This window comes from Passer domesticus, chromosome 3 (assembly GCF_036417665.1).
Source record: "Passer domesticus isolate bPasDom1 chromosome 3, bPasDom1.hap1, whole genome shotgun sequence".
In the NCBI taxonomy this organism is placed as follows: Eukaryota; Metazoa; Chordata; class Aves; order Passeriformes; family Passeridae; genus Passer; species Passer domesticus.
In genome coordinates, this window is record NC_087476.1 from 109,472,573 (window position 1) to 109,487,646 (window position 15,074).

The 15,074-nt window shown below is 45.3% G+C and overlaps 1 protein-coding gene across 1 annotated transcript in view; it reads right to left on the reverse strand.

Moving 5' to 3' along the window:
• Positions 1–1,934: 1,934 nt before the first annotated feature.
• The window catches only part of SHLD1 (shieldin complex subunit 1), a 39,993-nt gene continuing 26,853 nt past the window's right edge, over positions 1,935–15,074 (reverse strand). Inside the window, exons 4-6 of the mRNA XM_064415036.1 lie at positions 8,273–9,305; positions 4,542–4,640; positions 1,935–2,151 (exon numbers count right to left, since the gene is read on the reverse strand). Coding sequence (XP_064271106.1) covers positions 8,785–9,305 — 521 coding nt within the window. The 3' untranslated portion in view covers positions 1,935–2,151; positions 4,542–4,640; positions 8,273–8,784. The remainder of the gene's footprint in view (positions 2,152–4,541; positions 4,641–8,272; positions 9,306–15,074) is intronic.

The following is a 15,074-nucleotide window of genomic DNA, read 5'->3' on the forward strand; positions in this document are numbered from 1 at the left end:
CTGACATATTTCCCTGACTCCAAGGCCCTCATATCCTCCCCTGTGTGATTCAGCCTGGCCTCAACCTCTTCAGAAAGAATTTGAAGTGAAACATTTGCCTTTTATGTGTTCTCTGCTTCTGCAGGCATATAAATAGCATGTTTTGCCATCAGTTACATCAGGGTCTGCATGGGAGCATCTTCACACCTTCAGATTTGATCAGGTTTGAGGTTACGAAGATTTGCAAATGTTGTAGGAGGCCTCTGACAAGAGTAGGGACAGAACTGGCTGGAGTATATCCAACTCTTGTCTTCAGGGTAGGATTCCAAAACAGGATCCCACAGACTTTTCTGTCAGCACTGGAAAACCAGAGCATCCAAGCATCTTGCCCACAGTTAATTAAGTCATCCTGTTTTCAAAGCAGTGTCATTTCACATGGACTTTTACAGCCAGGTATCAGCTGGGGTGAGTTTCTCTGCAGATCAGGAGAGAGCTGAGGCTGCACTAAATCAGGATTACTGCAGGCAAAGGCACATTTCATTTGATCAGCTGTGAGTGGCACACCCCAACCTCCTTTCTCAGATGTGTCAGTACTCCAATTGCAGTGACATCCACGCCTCACAATGTTGTGACAATCTATTGCTCTATGAATAACCAGTATTTATCCTGTGGGATTCTCTCAAATACAAATGCTTTAAAAAACCACACATTTGGCTCATGTTAGAAGCTGGAACTTCAAAGGATGACAAGCACATTTCTGTGCCTGAGCTCCTTCTAAATTGAGAGGAGACTGCAGGAGGAAAATGAGGACTGCTCTTCTAATTAGGTGTGCTAGTGGGGATTATCTTCATTCTTACATGCCAATTAGTTTGCACAGGCATTAAAATACTGCAGGACATTTCATGAACAAACTCATCTCTTTCATTCAGGAGGTGCTAAGAGGATGGGTCTGGAGAAAGACAATTGCCCCTGAAGGCCACCATCTATGCAGTTTCACTAACAGAACCAAATCCTTTCAGAAACCTTGCCATATGCAGTACTCATTGCAACATAAGGGATGATGGAGCTGCAGAGCTGATACATTTTTGGGTCCTTCTTCCACGAAAGTGACACATGACTGTCACCACCTGTGGCCTTGGCACATGGTACCAGTGCCCAGCAAACTGAGCTGCAGCTGAGAGACCCTGAGTGGTACAGATGGGTGATTTCTGCAGCATGGGAAAATACATTTTTTTTCTTTTCTGTATTTATATAGCACCTCACACTGTGGGGTTTTATTCACGCCACATACACTTAGGCAGTGCAGAAACAGCTGCTAGAAACTGACTTCCAGTCTTTAGCATAAAAAGACTTTCTTCATTAAAAAATCCAAGGAATTTACAGCATATTTTTGCTTGAGAATCTTAAAATTCAGTCCAACTCTTCCCAAACTGTCTTTCTCAGTCTTCTTAAAAAAACAAATTTTCTTCACTTGTAACCTTCTTCCATGCAGGATCCTTCTAGCTCCTGTTTTTCAGTGATATATCTATTCCACAGAAATGAGGTCAAATATTATATGGCCTAACTGAAAAGAGGTTTAAAATAAGGGATGTCATAACTATTGAATGATATAAAAACTACATGCACAGACCCTGCTGTGGTCTTCTGGAAAAAACCCTGTGCTGCCTGATATAAATCCTCAGGGGTTCTGGATACACTCACAAGCTGCAGAACGAAAGAAAAGACACCACCAAACTCAAAACAAAGCCAAACCCAAAACAGAGGTGAGAGAGGGAAGACCAAGTACAAACACAATCATTTATCCAGCATCCCAGGGTGAACAGAACACTTTCCCATATACTGCTCACACATACCTCTCTTCCTCCCCAGTCACCCTTCTCTCAGTTTCTTAGCTCAAATGGCAGAAAACTGCACTATGCTGCAATATAAAAACATATTTAAAATAATAAATAGATAAACAAACAAACAAATAAACAGCATACTTTGGAGCCTAGAGGCAATTTTTCTATGCTGCAGTCAGCATGAAGTGCCACTTCCTAGGTCCTTCCCTAGTAGCAACTCGCTGGCATTGTTTGCTCCAGGCAGGAAATGCAAGTTAGCTCCTGCAATTCCACTGGTAAATGTCTCCATGGGAAAGATGATACTGATGGGAACCAACAGGCACATCTCCTCCTAGAAGAGAAAGTTGGAATTTGCCTAACAATGTGGGCACCACTGGCATTTTTAGTCACAAGACTTCATTTTTTCTGAGCTGCCACTTCTCACCTGACTGTCTGTCCAAAAATGATCTGCTGGACTCCAAGTCAAAACTGACCACTCCAGATAAATTTGCCATCAAGCTAAAATGCAGCTTTTGGATCTTGAGCAGGGGCACAAGCAGTCCTGACATGATTACTCATGGCTTTACAAATTTGGCTATGACTAAACCTTCTCCCAGCCTCAGCTGTCACCAAAGTGCCTTGCTGACAACAGAAACAACCTCCACAGCCCTGGCACCTCCTCCTCTACCAGGGGGAAGTAAGAGCACCCAACTCCCTCCTGACCAGACAGGAGTCCTGGACAATGAACAGTGCCCAGAAGCTGCCACCACATCTCTCTGGGCTGGCTTTTGGAGGATCAGCATCACTGCAGGACTGGAGTTCCCAGGCAGCTGATGCCCAGAGAGCAGCTGGAGATTGCTGGAGCATCTCCCCCTGCAGGCTGGGCACGGCTGAGCTGCACACCCAGGTGCTGCCCCAAAGAAAACCCTTTTTTTACTCACAGTGGTTAATTAACCTCCTTGGTGAACTTTGGGGCCTCTGTAGGAGAATAAAAAACAGGATAGAAATTTCTTTCAGCAAGCAGAACGCGGACACTTAAGCCCTCGTATTTTGAGTACTGCTTGTCATTAAGCAAAAATTACTTTAACAGTTGCCTTTGCACTGCAAATAATTACATTTAGGCCATTAAATTGCCCCATTCAGTGTTTCTGCCTCCTTTTTGTCAACTGTGCATGTTCCATTTAATATTTAAAGACTGGGGCACTACTCTGGCTTATTTAGTAATTAATTTCTTTAAATATTTATAGCACTTTGACTCTCAGCAAGGGTTCTGTTTGGTAAGAACAATACTGTTCTGTGGTTGATAGTGTCATGGAAATTTCAGAGGCAAATTTCCATTTTGTAGCATAAAAACATACAGATTTCTGCAACAGACTGTAATGATTTCAGAATAAAGTTTTTATTACTGAACAATGTATGTACTGAAAAATATAACCAAATTATGTCCTAGCACATAATTGCAGACTGAAAACAGTGTTGAGAGATCTATTTTATGACAGCAGTATTCACACAGCAAAGGAATCACCCAAGAAATTTTCCATCACCTTTTTTTGAATAGCCACTGGCACAAAGAACAAAACCCAACCGCAAAAAAAAGCCTAGGAAACAGAGAGCAAAACCTACAAAATGCAGGAGGATATTTTGCTAGCATCTTTTCCCCTTAGAATATCCTTTTCCTTTTGCATAACCCGATTTTAAAGACTTTTAGGCCCTTTGTGCGAAATGCTGTGTGCTTATCAAAAAACCTTAAAAAGGCTTAAGCTTAAAGGCAGCCTTGGGAAATGAAAACAGCAAGAACATGCTCCATCTGTGTAAATTTGTCTGCTAATCCTGATGGTGGGAAGGTGATCCAAACAGGAAAAAGAGACCTTGAAAGAGACTCTGCTACCCTGGATATAAGAAAGAGCAAACCACAGTGGGTGGCTTTGCCAGCACTCAGGTGAAGCACACTGAGCCTGATTTTTTTGGGGAAAAATCAGCTGCAGAAGCACCCCATGGGAATAGGAGGAAGTGGCACAGGCATCAGTCTGATGATTATCCAGCACACCACTGCATTTTCAGCCTGCTGCCTTTGGAAAGACTCCCCCAGCCCTCAAAACAGCAGTCTGTCTCCTCATGCCAGAAGAACTTTTTTCCCTACTAATTCACGTGCAACCAGGCTATTTTTGAACACCAGATAAGCAGCATTAACACTCCCAGAGACAGAACCCAGCCACGACACTTGTCTGCACTCACACGTTTATCATGTGGTGCTCAACTTGTCCCAGGGACCAGTCAGACCCGGGGAAGATGCAAAAACAAGGAACAAAACCAAGCTGGCCTCACAGAACACTGAGTGCTGAGCTGCTTCTTAAACAGGGGGGCCTGGACCCCAGATGCAAAATCTCTATTATTGTTTGAACCTCTAATTGCAGGGGATTGAGAGGAATTGCTGTTAGAGACGTGGGTGTAAATGCCCTGCCCTTTCACTCTTTCTCTGAAGCTCTCAGACACCCAAAACAAGCTGCTGGCAATTTAGAAAAAACTAATTGGTGGAAGTCACATTGAAAATGTGTTGCAGGGCACAGCATCCCCACCTCAGTATCCTTAATTACAGAATCACCCTGCTTCTGTGGCCGGGAGGTGCTGATTTTAGCACCCATTTAGCACCATTCCTGGCTCATCTCTCACAGCAGAGCAGGTAACACTGGAAAGTGACACCTGCCCCATGGCTGACTGACATTTCCCATTACAAGAACCTACCTTCCAATGCAAATGAAAGTTCGTTTGGCTTCTACTGAAGGTGAAATTTTCTATGAGTTGTTCTTTCATTACAAGATTTTCCCTCCCTAGTCCCAGCATCTGCAAACAAACAGGACATTGCAAAGGCAATTTAAAAAAAGGTTTGACCTTTCAGCCACAAGTTTTCTGGCTTTAGTTAGCTCCAGCTATTGCTTTAATCACATCTTATTATTTCATGCTCTGTGTGCTCTGTGCCAGATTTTACTTTTAAGGAAGAAACGCTGGCATATGCTGTTGCCTAATCGATGTGTGGGGGAAAAATAGTCATTAGGGAAAGCCTACAGAACAGTATATTTTTAAAATGAACTTCTGTGTTGTGGGAAAACATATGCCCCACACAAAATCACCAATGCTCAGTAATGAAATAGGCACATTTATATAGGATGTACACTGCCTGTCATATAGCAGTTTTAGCAACATATGTCCTGATACATCCAGGCATACCTTAAACTCCTGGGGAAAAATCCCCCGTGCTGTAAACAGCCCTGGCTCCATTCACTTCATTGAGGGCTTGCTTCAGCACCTGTGGCAGGAGCTCAGCTCTCCCTGGCTGCCTTTGGGCTCCAGGACTGGGTAGGTCGCTGGCATGAATCAGCACCTCCCACCAGCAGCCGTGTGGGAGGGAAAATAAAAATGCTGTCGGAGTAAGCAGCAGAGAGGCCATTGATACCAACCATCCTGGAGCAGCTCCCAGCCAGGGAATGACTGAACAGCAGCAGGATTCAGCAAGGATGACAAAAGAGCTTGGACCAGGCATTTATGGAAGGGAGTAGAGGCAGCTCTCTCAGCCTGCCAGAGCTGGTCCTAGGCTGAGCCCCGAGGCCACTCCAGTGGCTGGAGTGCAAGGGCAGGGGCTCAGCAGCACCCTCACCCCGCTGAGACACTGGGGTGCCAAACCCACAGTACACATGCCCTAACAGACCTTGGGTGGCATTTGGATCTGGGCTAGGCAGCAGGGAAACTCCTGGGCCAAGGCAAGTCCTCTCCATGTCCTGTGTTAGTCCTACTTGGCAATGGGGGATCAATTGTGGCCTTGCTTGTCCTACCTTATGGGACTGATGCCCCATCTTTTACTTCACTTACACACTTTGCCTGAGAATCTTGTGGGATCTTGTATATGCAGAGCCCTGAAAGGTGGTGTAGGTTTTCAGGTATTGCTCTAAGTTAGGCTCAGAGAGCTGTTCCTTGCCTGTGAGCCTTGAACAAACAGAAGGAAAAAAAAACCCTTGGATTTGTTCTGCAGTGTAAACCCACAAATGCCTTTGCTAAAGCAGCCCCCACACACAGGGGGATGAAGAGAGGTGACAGCAGCTGGCTTTGCCAGCAGAGGTGAGAAACACCAGCACTGGGGAGACAGGGTGAGCTGAAACCACACAAGCGTCAAAACTAAGCCAAGTGCAAGCCAGGGAGAGAGGAACACACTTCACCTCTCAGGAATAAACTCAGTTTCTCAGATTAGTGCACAGGCTGGGGGAGAATGGACAGAACAAGGGACATTTCTGTGAGGGCTTCATACCACTCTTGGTACTTGCCATGCAAAAAGACTGTCATTTGACCTTGAGCAAGCCATGGATAGTCATATCCATGAGCCACTGGAAGTGAGCAGCACACAGAGCTGCAGTACTCCTGATTCTGAGGGGTGCAAACTTCTCAAAAGACTGCATGTTTCAGCAGCACAGAGATTACCATGTCCTCTGCAAGATGCCAGACAAGATTTGTAGATATGAGTCATAATCTAAATTTTTCAGCTGCATCCAGTCTGTTCTGCCTACGTTGGTCCTTAAAATTGAACAGTTTCATGCTCTCATCTGCCAGTATCTCTCTTCATGGTCTTCCAGCAGCCACCTTTTCTCTGTTTTGTCATTCCAAGCTTCTTCTCTCTTCCATCAAAACTCAGTAGGGATGTCTCAAACATCAGCAGCAGCAGGTCTCTCTTGAGGAGCAGGAACTCCCTATTTTCTGCAAGCTTTTTTTGTGGAAATTGAACGTCTTTGGCTTTTTTTTTAATTAAAGTAATTTTTTTTAAAGTTTGAGTAGGAGACCAGATGGTTTTCAAGCTAACCTAAAGCACTGACCAATTCAACAACAAACCAAACACAGCAACTGAAGGGATTCAGACGCAGACCTGTGATTTCTCCATCTCTCTCTTCATGGGAGTTTGCTTCCCTTAAAATGGCAGTTAAGAGGTTTTGCACAGCAGCTAATTTAACTGTGTGGAACAGCATAAACTGGCAAAGATTAAAAGCAACAATGTCTGATTCACAATGAAGACCTTCCTTCTTCCCTGTACATCCTCAGCAGTATCTCCCTACATGTGTCAATAGCAGTGCTCCTGTGGCTGTGATAGACCTGTGGGGTTAAGCAGTGTGAGCTGCCAGAGGGGCCAGTGATGTTACTGTAATTACTGACAGCACACTCAGGAGCATGCTTGCTTTTTCCAGCTGTATCTGTGGCTAAATTAGCTGATATTACCATTCTCTATAGTTTTTGCCAGCAGGATGCTTTCATCTGGATTTTGATACACAAGCACCTGTGGGTTTGTTTGCTACTACAGAAATGATGCTGCATCCTCACCTCTTCTTTTCCCCTTAGTACCATTAACTTGAGTAATGCTGGGGGAGCAGCTGAAGGTCTGCTCCAATATTCTGTGTGCCCTTCAGCACATGTACAACACCTCTGCCATAAAAGCAAGCAAGCAAGCAACACACAGAGCAGGACCACCACAAAGCCAAATGTATTGGTTCCATGATGACTCAAGGACAGGAAACTAAACCCAGGCACTTCCAATATAAATCTATTTGCAAAGAGAAATTAAACCAAGTCCTAAGACTTTGGCCATAACTTGCAGCCAGCTGGGCCCCCTCCTGCTCTGACTGAAGGCAGCAGCCAAATTTCCATTGTCTTTGCTGGAAACACCTGCAGAGCACAGCAGCTGTGCCAATCTGCCAGGGGCAGCAAGGCAGGAATAGCAGCCCCATGAGGGACTGCAGCAGGGAATGTGACATGCAGGAACACAAACACCCACTCTGAGATCTGGCCAGTGTGGACAGGGAATGGATGAGAGGTTTTCAGCTGGCTGGCAAACACTGGACATCAAATACCAAAACCGGTGTGAGCACTGTGGCTGTACTGGAGCAACCACACTGATGTTGACCTTTGAGACCCCAGCCACCCTTTCTTTCTTTCTTCCTCCTTTGCCCATCTGCTGTCATCTTAAACACATCCCTTCCCCTGGCACTCTGTGCTTCCTTGCTCACACCCACGTTGGAGAATGGCCTCCCCAGTCAGCAAACAACATCACTGCAGCAAACTGCTCTTTCAGCCCACAGGCCAGTGGGTGTAAAACATGCACAAAGACATTTATCTGCCTGGCAGAGGCAGTAAAGCAACAAAGAAGCCACCGAGCTGGGAGGCTTCTGAGAGAGAAACCTTAAGTGTCTGTGTGTGGGCTCATTGCTCTGTTGCTGACTGACATCAGCCTCTTTGGGCTCAGAGAGATCCATTTCATTTTAAAGGGAACTTTCCCCCAGGGATCTCATTAGCAACACCATGAAAGTCAGAAAGGAACTGAAGGTTGTTGGGGGGGGTAACGGTGGGGAGGTAAATAGGACAGAAGCACTGTCAGAGAGCACACTCAGAGCTGTATTTTCTTTCTCATGCACACATCCACGTTTTTTGTCAGAAAAACTCACCTGGCATTGCAGTCATGAACTGTGGAGCTACATGTCTGAAGGAAAAACACAGCGCTAACAGGCACCTCATGGAGGCAAACGTGCAGAACAAAATCTTAACTTTCCCTCTGCAGGGCTGGGGCACACCATGCCAAGGTCATTCAAACATTCTGTTCTAGCCACCAGCATTGGACAGCAATGCCCACCCAGGGGCTGAATTTGGGCTGGACCACTGTTAACCTGAGGTAAGGATGCAGGCCAATTCAAAAGCCTGGTAGGTCATGTTTGATGTCCCAGCAACAAACACTGCATGACCCCTCCCAATCAGTCAGCACAGCCCAAGCAGTTACACAGATGCTCCTTATGCAGTGCTGCCCTTCAGAGAGCAAGGTGCAAGGTCTGGTGTGGGTGAACCCCTCCATGGAGCATCTGGTGCTGAAGGTGGTGCTTGGAGAACAATGTCTGTCTGGCAAAGTCACCTCTTTCTGGGGTGAAAGCAAAGCTTCCATGACAGAAACAAAGCAGTGTCTTGCTCACTTCTCATGTGACACATCAGGGCTACGTTCTGCCTGTGTTTGTTTTAAGAGGAACTGCAGGATGTCATCTGAGAGCCCAGGTGTCCTCCTCCTGTTTTCCAACAAGACTTCTCCTTCAGCTGGCTTTGAAAAGCAAGCAGAAGGGGGGTGGTTTGGAAAGATATTACATCCATCTCTGTTCAAGACCAACTGTGCCATTTGCAGACAACGTGACACATATTTTGTTCCGTCCTTTTGCTCCAGCTCTGAAATCTTTTGTGACAGACACTGTGAGGCAGCCTCGTAGGTCGGATCCTTTCTCTCTGGCTGCTTTCTGCAATACGTTTTGTAGAAACCATCCAGAGAGTCCCTGATGCTGGGATCTTCTGCACCATCACGTTCACACATCCATGAGAGCACAGCATCATTAGGTTCAGAGGGCTCACACAGCCCTGCTTTTGGGTAACAGCTCACGTTTGCTTCCTCAGAGCCTTCAGCAGAACAGCCCGCAGGAGCCACAGATGATGGATTGCTCTCTCCTGCAAGCAGAGGATCAATGAAACTCATTAGTCACCAGGTCCTCCCTGTGGCAAAGCCTTTTTCTGTCCCCCTCCCACTGCACTCTGGCAAACAGGTTCTTTGCATGAGCAAACCAAGTGCTGCTCTGAACACAGCTGGGCTGCCACAGGCCCTCCTGCACAGATTGGTGTAAGATGGGCTGATTTGGGGACCTCACACTTGTCCCAGCCTTGGTGGTACAGATCTCTCAGTTACACTTCCAAAGAGGTAGAAACTGGGATCTGCTGCTCCTGAAGATGACAGCTGACCCACAAGGAAGTCTAGTTTGCAGCTGAGATAGTTCTGCATCTGTTTCAGTTTTTTCTCTCATCCCTGGGTCTAATCCGTAAATTTTAATAGTTCTCAACTCTACTCCAGCACAATGTGCACTCCTGACCTCCAGCTTTCAGCCAGATTCACAGCCCCCAAACTAACACTGCTCTGGGGACTGCATGGAGTTTCAGAATGAGAACTGCAAAGGGGGACTCTGTGCTTCCCCATGAAATCCCACTTTTGCAGCCCCGCTGCACTAAACGCTTTCTCCACACCCTGACTGAATTTCTATGGATAAAATTAATGCAAAGGCCAAGGACTTGTTCTTGCCCAGCTCTTCTCTTCCTTCCTTGCTGACCCACATCTCTGGATAACAGTCAGGGCTGTGGTTTTCTCTTGCTTCAGAGCAATCAAGAGAGATGCTTTGCACTAATTAACACAGCACAACAGGGACACTTGGCAGTGACAAGACCAGGACGATCAGCAAGCTTCTAGGGGAAGAAGTTCCACAAAGAGACCTTGAACTGGGCTCTGGTAGCCAGGTAGTGCCTCTGACTGCAATCTCATCTCCAAGCCCACTGCACCAGACTGTCTGCCAAGCACCTGAGTCACCAACAAGGAAATTTTCCAGGGCTCAGCCAGAGGTTGCACAGCCGTCATCTGCAAGTTACATAAGCAGGATGCAGGCAGTCAGAAAATAGCTTGGTCTTTTCTAATTCTGTGAAATGTGAAGCAGAGTGCAGTCCTTCATTTTGGTAGGAGACCATGTTCAAAGGGAGTCTCATGTGGTGGCAGAAGGCTGTTTTTCTCTCCTGGTACAGAGAGCCACCCTTCCCTTCCTAAGCAGAGGTTCATTAACGTGGAATTAAGCTGTCTGTGCAGACACACTGTACCTCGTCTCTTTTTTTCCTGTCCCTACTTCCTCTCTTTGATCTCTCTTCTCAATTGCACTTCATCTGATTATGCAATTTTAAATAGAACTTTCCCTCCCCTTGCAATGTGCCATTTCCAGTGCAGTACAAAGAAAAGCTTGGTGGCCTTCTTTTAACAGTGAGTTATGGCATCAGAATAGCAGATCAGAGAATGGGTTCATTTTTGCTCAATAACCCCTCAGCCTATGTAAGTTAGAACTGAAGCCTCATGCATCTCTGATAATTCAATCAAGTGGCACTTGGACTCAGACTCCTGTGGCAATTGCAGACCCCTGGGTCGTGCTGGCTTTTTGCTACCTCCTGCTCAGAGCCACATTTTGTGACAGAGCAGCAGCTGCCTCCAGCTACACACACCAAGCCTGCGTGACTCGGGAAAAGAAAAATTCTGTTGGTTTCATGTTGTCAGGGGAGACTTCAGCAGTGCTGCTTTGCCTTTCTTCTACCATCTGAGTTTGGGTATTAGGAAAGATTTCTTCACAGAAAGGGTTGCCAAGCACTGGAACAGGCTGCCCAGGGAAGTGGCTGAGTCACCATCTCTGGAGGTGTTTAAACAACATGTAGATGTGGCACTTGGGGACAGGGCTCAGTGGTGGACTTGGCAGTGTGAGGTTTATGGTTGGACTCAATGATTATAAAGGTCTTTTCCAACTTCAGAGATTCTACTGCTTTTTATTCCATGGTCAGCATGGCCTGTAAAGCTGACATCCTTATGCTGAAGTACAACCACCAAAGAAGTGACCAGTAAGTGTCTCAGGGGTATTATATTCTGGGGTGTGATTAGTCAGAACATATTTCATTGTTATTATTATTATTATTGTGAGAACAGTTTTCTTTCAGTTACTGGTTCAGATTTATGCATCTCTATTTCCCAACAGCAGGCCCTATCCTCCTAGTGGATTACTTTTCCAAAGTAATTGGAAAAGTAGCAAAGTAGCAAAGCCTTCCTAAGATAAGATAGCCAACAGGGTTGGATGCCCCAGCCCTGGAGTGTTCAAAGCCAGGTTGGGATAAGGCCTTGAGCAACCTGATCTAGAGGGAGGTGTCCCTATCCATGGCAGGGGTTGGGACTACATGGATTTCAAGGTCCACTCCAAGCCCTCAGCATTCTATGATTCTGTGACATGAAAAGTTGGATGCAGAATTCTCAGAATCAATCTATACCTCACAAAGTGCTGCCTTTCCTCAGCTTTCCTGACAATTTTCCAATACATTCTCAAACTGTGTGCCAAGACCAATGTTTGAAAGTACACTCAAACCTCTTCCTGCCTCAAAGTTATCAGTTAAGGTAGAGATCCTTCCTTGATACCCTCTAAAGAGCTGGTACTGCTGTTGAAAGGTGCAAATCTCCTGAATGATTTATAAACCACAGGGAACAAGCACAGCAGCAGGATGCCTGCAGGGCCCAGAAAGAGCTTCTCAGCTGGAGCACACAAGCACATGTTGTAGGCCAGCAAACCTGCTGTTAAATGCAAAGACAGCATTCAACTCGTCAATCCCTTTGCCTCTCCATGCACATGCACCCCTCAGAAAATCTGGGATTCTCTCATAACACACAACAGTGTTGCTTCAAAGCCTAGACATCTCTGGCCACCTCTCAGCAGCAGGAAAAATGTAGTTTTATAAATGTCTTTGTAAAATCCTTCCATGGCAAACTTAACAACAAGCTGTCACACACCCTTGTGTTGGCTTGGCCCAACACCTACAGGGGTCAAGGTGTAGGTGTAGGGTACACCTACATCAAGGCAAAGATGAGCAAGGCTGAAAACTCTCACCCTTTACCTGCAATAGAATTTCATCACCAGATAATCTGGCTCATTATTTTTAGTTATTTTCACTCATTTATACTACTGAGAATTAAAGGGGGGGGGGGGAAGCACCAATAGAAAAGCCCTGAAAAACTGAAACAGTCATTATTAATGTCTATTTCATTCTCACATGATGGATAATCATGAGGAAGAATGTATATTATTTCATCTCTTCCTCCACTCCATGCTAATTGAAGTTCAGCATTTGTAACTAATTAGTAAAAGAGCTGGGGGCAGACAAAAGGATAGATACTCTTGTGTTTATAAACCTGCTGATGAAAATTTAAAAGCTCCATCTGTACAAGCTCATAACCCTACTGCCTGAAGCACAAAACCAAATCCTGCTTTGAGCCTGGGCCACTTTCAGTGAGGCAACAATGCAGCAATATTGTTAGTTGCACTTACAGAAAATGTAGCTGTTTGAGTTTCAGTTTAACTGTGTTCAAGTACAGTGAAGTTCCCACAGATTGCATTATTTCTCTTATCCCACCAGCCTGTCAGGATCTACCTGGGGTGACTGCAATCATCCACGAGAAAGGGTCTGTGGTTGCCATGTAGTGTAATAACAACAGAAAAGTACACACAGATGCTGTCCCTGAGAGTTTCTCCAGCCCTCACCCTGCTCTCAGAAAATCCCTTTGTGTGCCTCCATCAGACATGCCCATATGGCATGGGAAAGCTGGAGAGGAGGTGATACTACTTGGATTAGAGCAGAGCTCCTAACTGACACCAAACCTGTGCCAGTTCAGGGGTTCAGGGATGCATCCATCTGCACAGAGCGTGAGAACAGGTCCCATGCTGCAGCTGAACTCCCTACAAGTATGGAGCACTTGAGACACTTGATGCATAGAAAAGCATATTTTGTTCTTTTTTTCTTTCCACCTGGCTGCTTTCCAGTGGGAGTACATGTATCACCATGGGAGTGTAATTCCCCTCTGCTCAGGGAAGAAAGAAGAAATTTTAGGAGAATTTGGCAGGAGCTCTTTCTACTCCAATCTCACAAAGCACTTTAGCCTGCCAGTAATCACACACTTGAGTACTCAGAAATTGCAAATCTAGACATTTGAGGATCAAATTCTATTGCCCTTGCTTGCATTAAGAACATTTCCTCTGATCACAACAGTTAAAAACCCATGTGTGAGCTGCTGATCACATTCCTTTACATGAGCTGAAATATATTTGCACTATAGGATTTTTATTACCACATTTAAATTGGAATAGCACCAAAAAGAAAAGTATCAAGAAAATAAGTATCAATCTGCTAAATACTGCACAAACACTTATCACATTGAGTAAATGACAGATCCTAAAGCCTTTGGTGTACAGTATTGAATAATTGTAGAGATTACAATTTCTCTGCCTTGCAGAAAACAACTGTTGTCTTCTTGGGCAAAGGGAAAATACAATTTCTGATGGCATTATCATTCAAAAATACTGTTATGACAAAGCAAATTTGTTCCTTGTGGGTATTTAAATTGCGAACTGAAAGTGAAAATAAGAATGTAATAAGCCTTGCTACTTTGTTGTCTCCCTGGTGCCACACAAACCAGCTTTCTTCTGTTGTCATCTGCAGTAGGCTGCAGCTCACAAGATGGGATTTGTGACTCTGCTTTACACATGACATAACCAGCTATATTCTTCATCCCCCAGCCCACAGGAGTGGCACATGTGGCTGTGTCAGACTCTGAGTGCTGGCCAAGAACTCTGCTAATGCCAGCTGCTCTGACAGGAGACCTGGAGAAAGTGAAGGTGGGCAAAAGGCAGCACAAAGGGAGGAATTTGGGGACTGAAGCAGGAAAGGGTGACAGTGACAGAGGAATAGCACTGGGTATGGCCCAGTACTGAGTCAGGCTCTCTGCTTTTTTTCTTCTTTCTGCTGCACATTTGTGGTGTGAAAAGCTGGGGGGGGGGGGGCTTCAATTTGCGTGGAATGAGACGCAAGCAGTTATTTTAGGGAAGCATAAAAACTCTTCCCTTTCAGTCTAACCCCCTTAGGAACCTGAAATTCAAGAAAAATAAAAAGGCTGGCAAATAGTAAAGTGCTCTTGAAATGCAATACGCAGGCACGGTGCATTCCCCTAGACACTCTTCCAAATGTCACACTGGTATTAAACCCTGCCCTGCTCTGAGAGCTCACATCCGACGCCTGCTGCGCCGAGCTTTTAATACAGCTGGGAAACTCAGCTCAATGAAAGCTTTCACTGCTTAAACACACTGGATTTAATAAACCACAGAGAAAGTCAGCTACAATATGAACTACAAATTAACACTCCTTATCTGCTGAAGGCCAGGAGATAAACACCCCTGCCACCTCACAGATCTGTTCCTAAGCAACCAGGCCCCACAGGCCAGGGCAATAGGTATGGGCAGAAGCAGTTCATAAACACCATCACTTAGAGCCTGAGGAGGAGGACACATCCTCAGCCAGGCCCCAGAGCAATGGGCTTTGGATATAACTTTGCATCCAAGCTTTGGATGTGTCTGTGAACAGCTGCTCTAAGTGCAACAGCATAGAGGGACTTCTGTCACTGCAAAGATCACAGGTGTCTTTGAAAGGATGGGCAGCAACATAACATTGGGCTGCCTGAGATTTTATTTTCACAAGGAAGATCTTCCCTTGAAGCCCATAATAATTCTAAAAATACAAACAGCAAATTTAAGAACTCTTCAAATAGGTATACTTAGAGTGGTATAATTTACATGATTCCTGAGCCAGTAAAAAACCCTAAAGCATCCTATT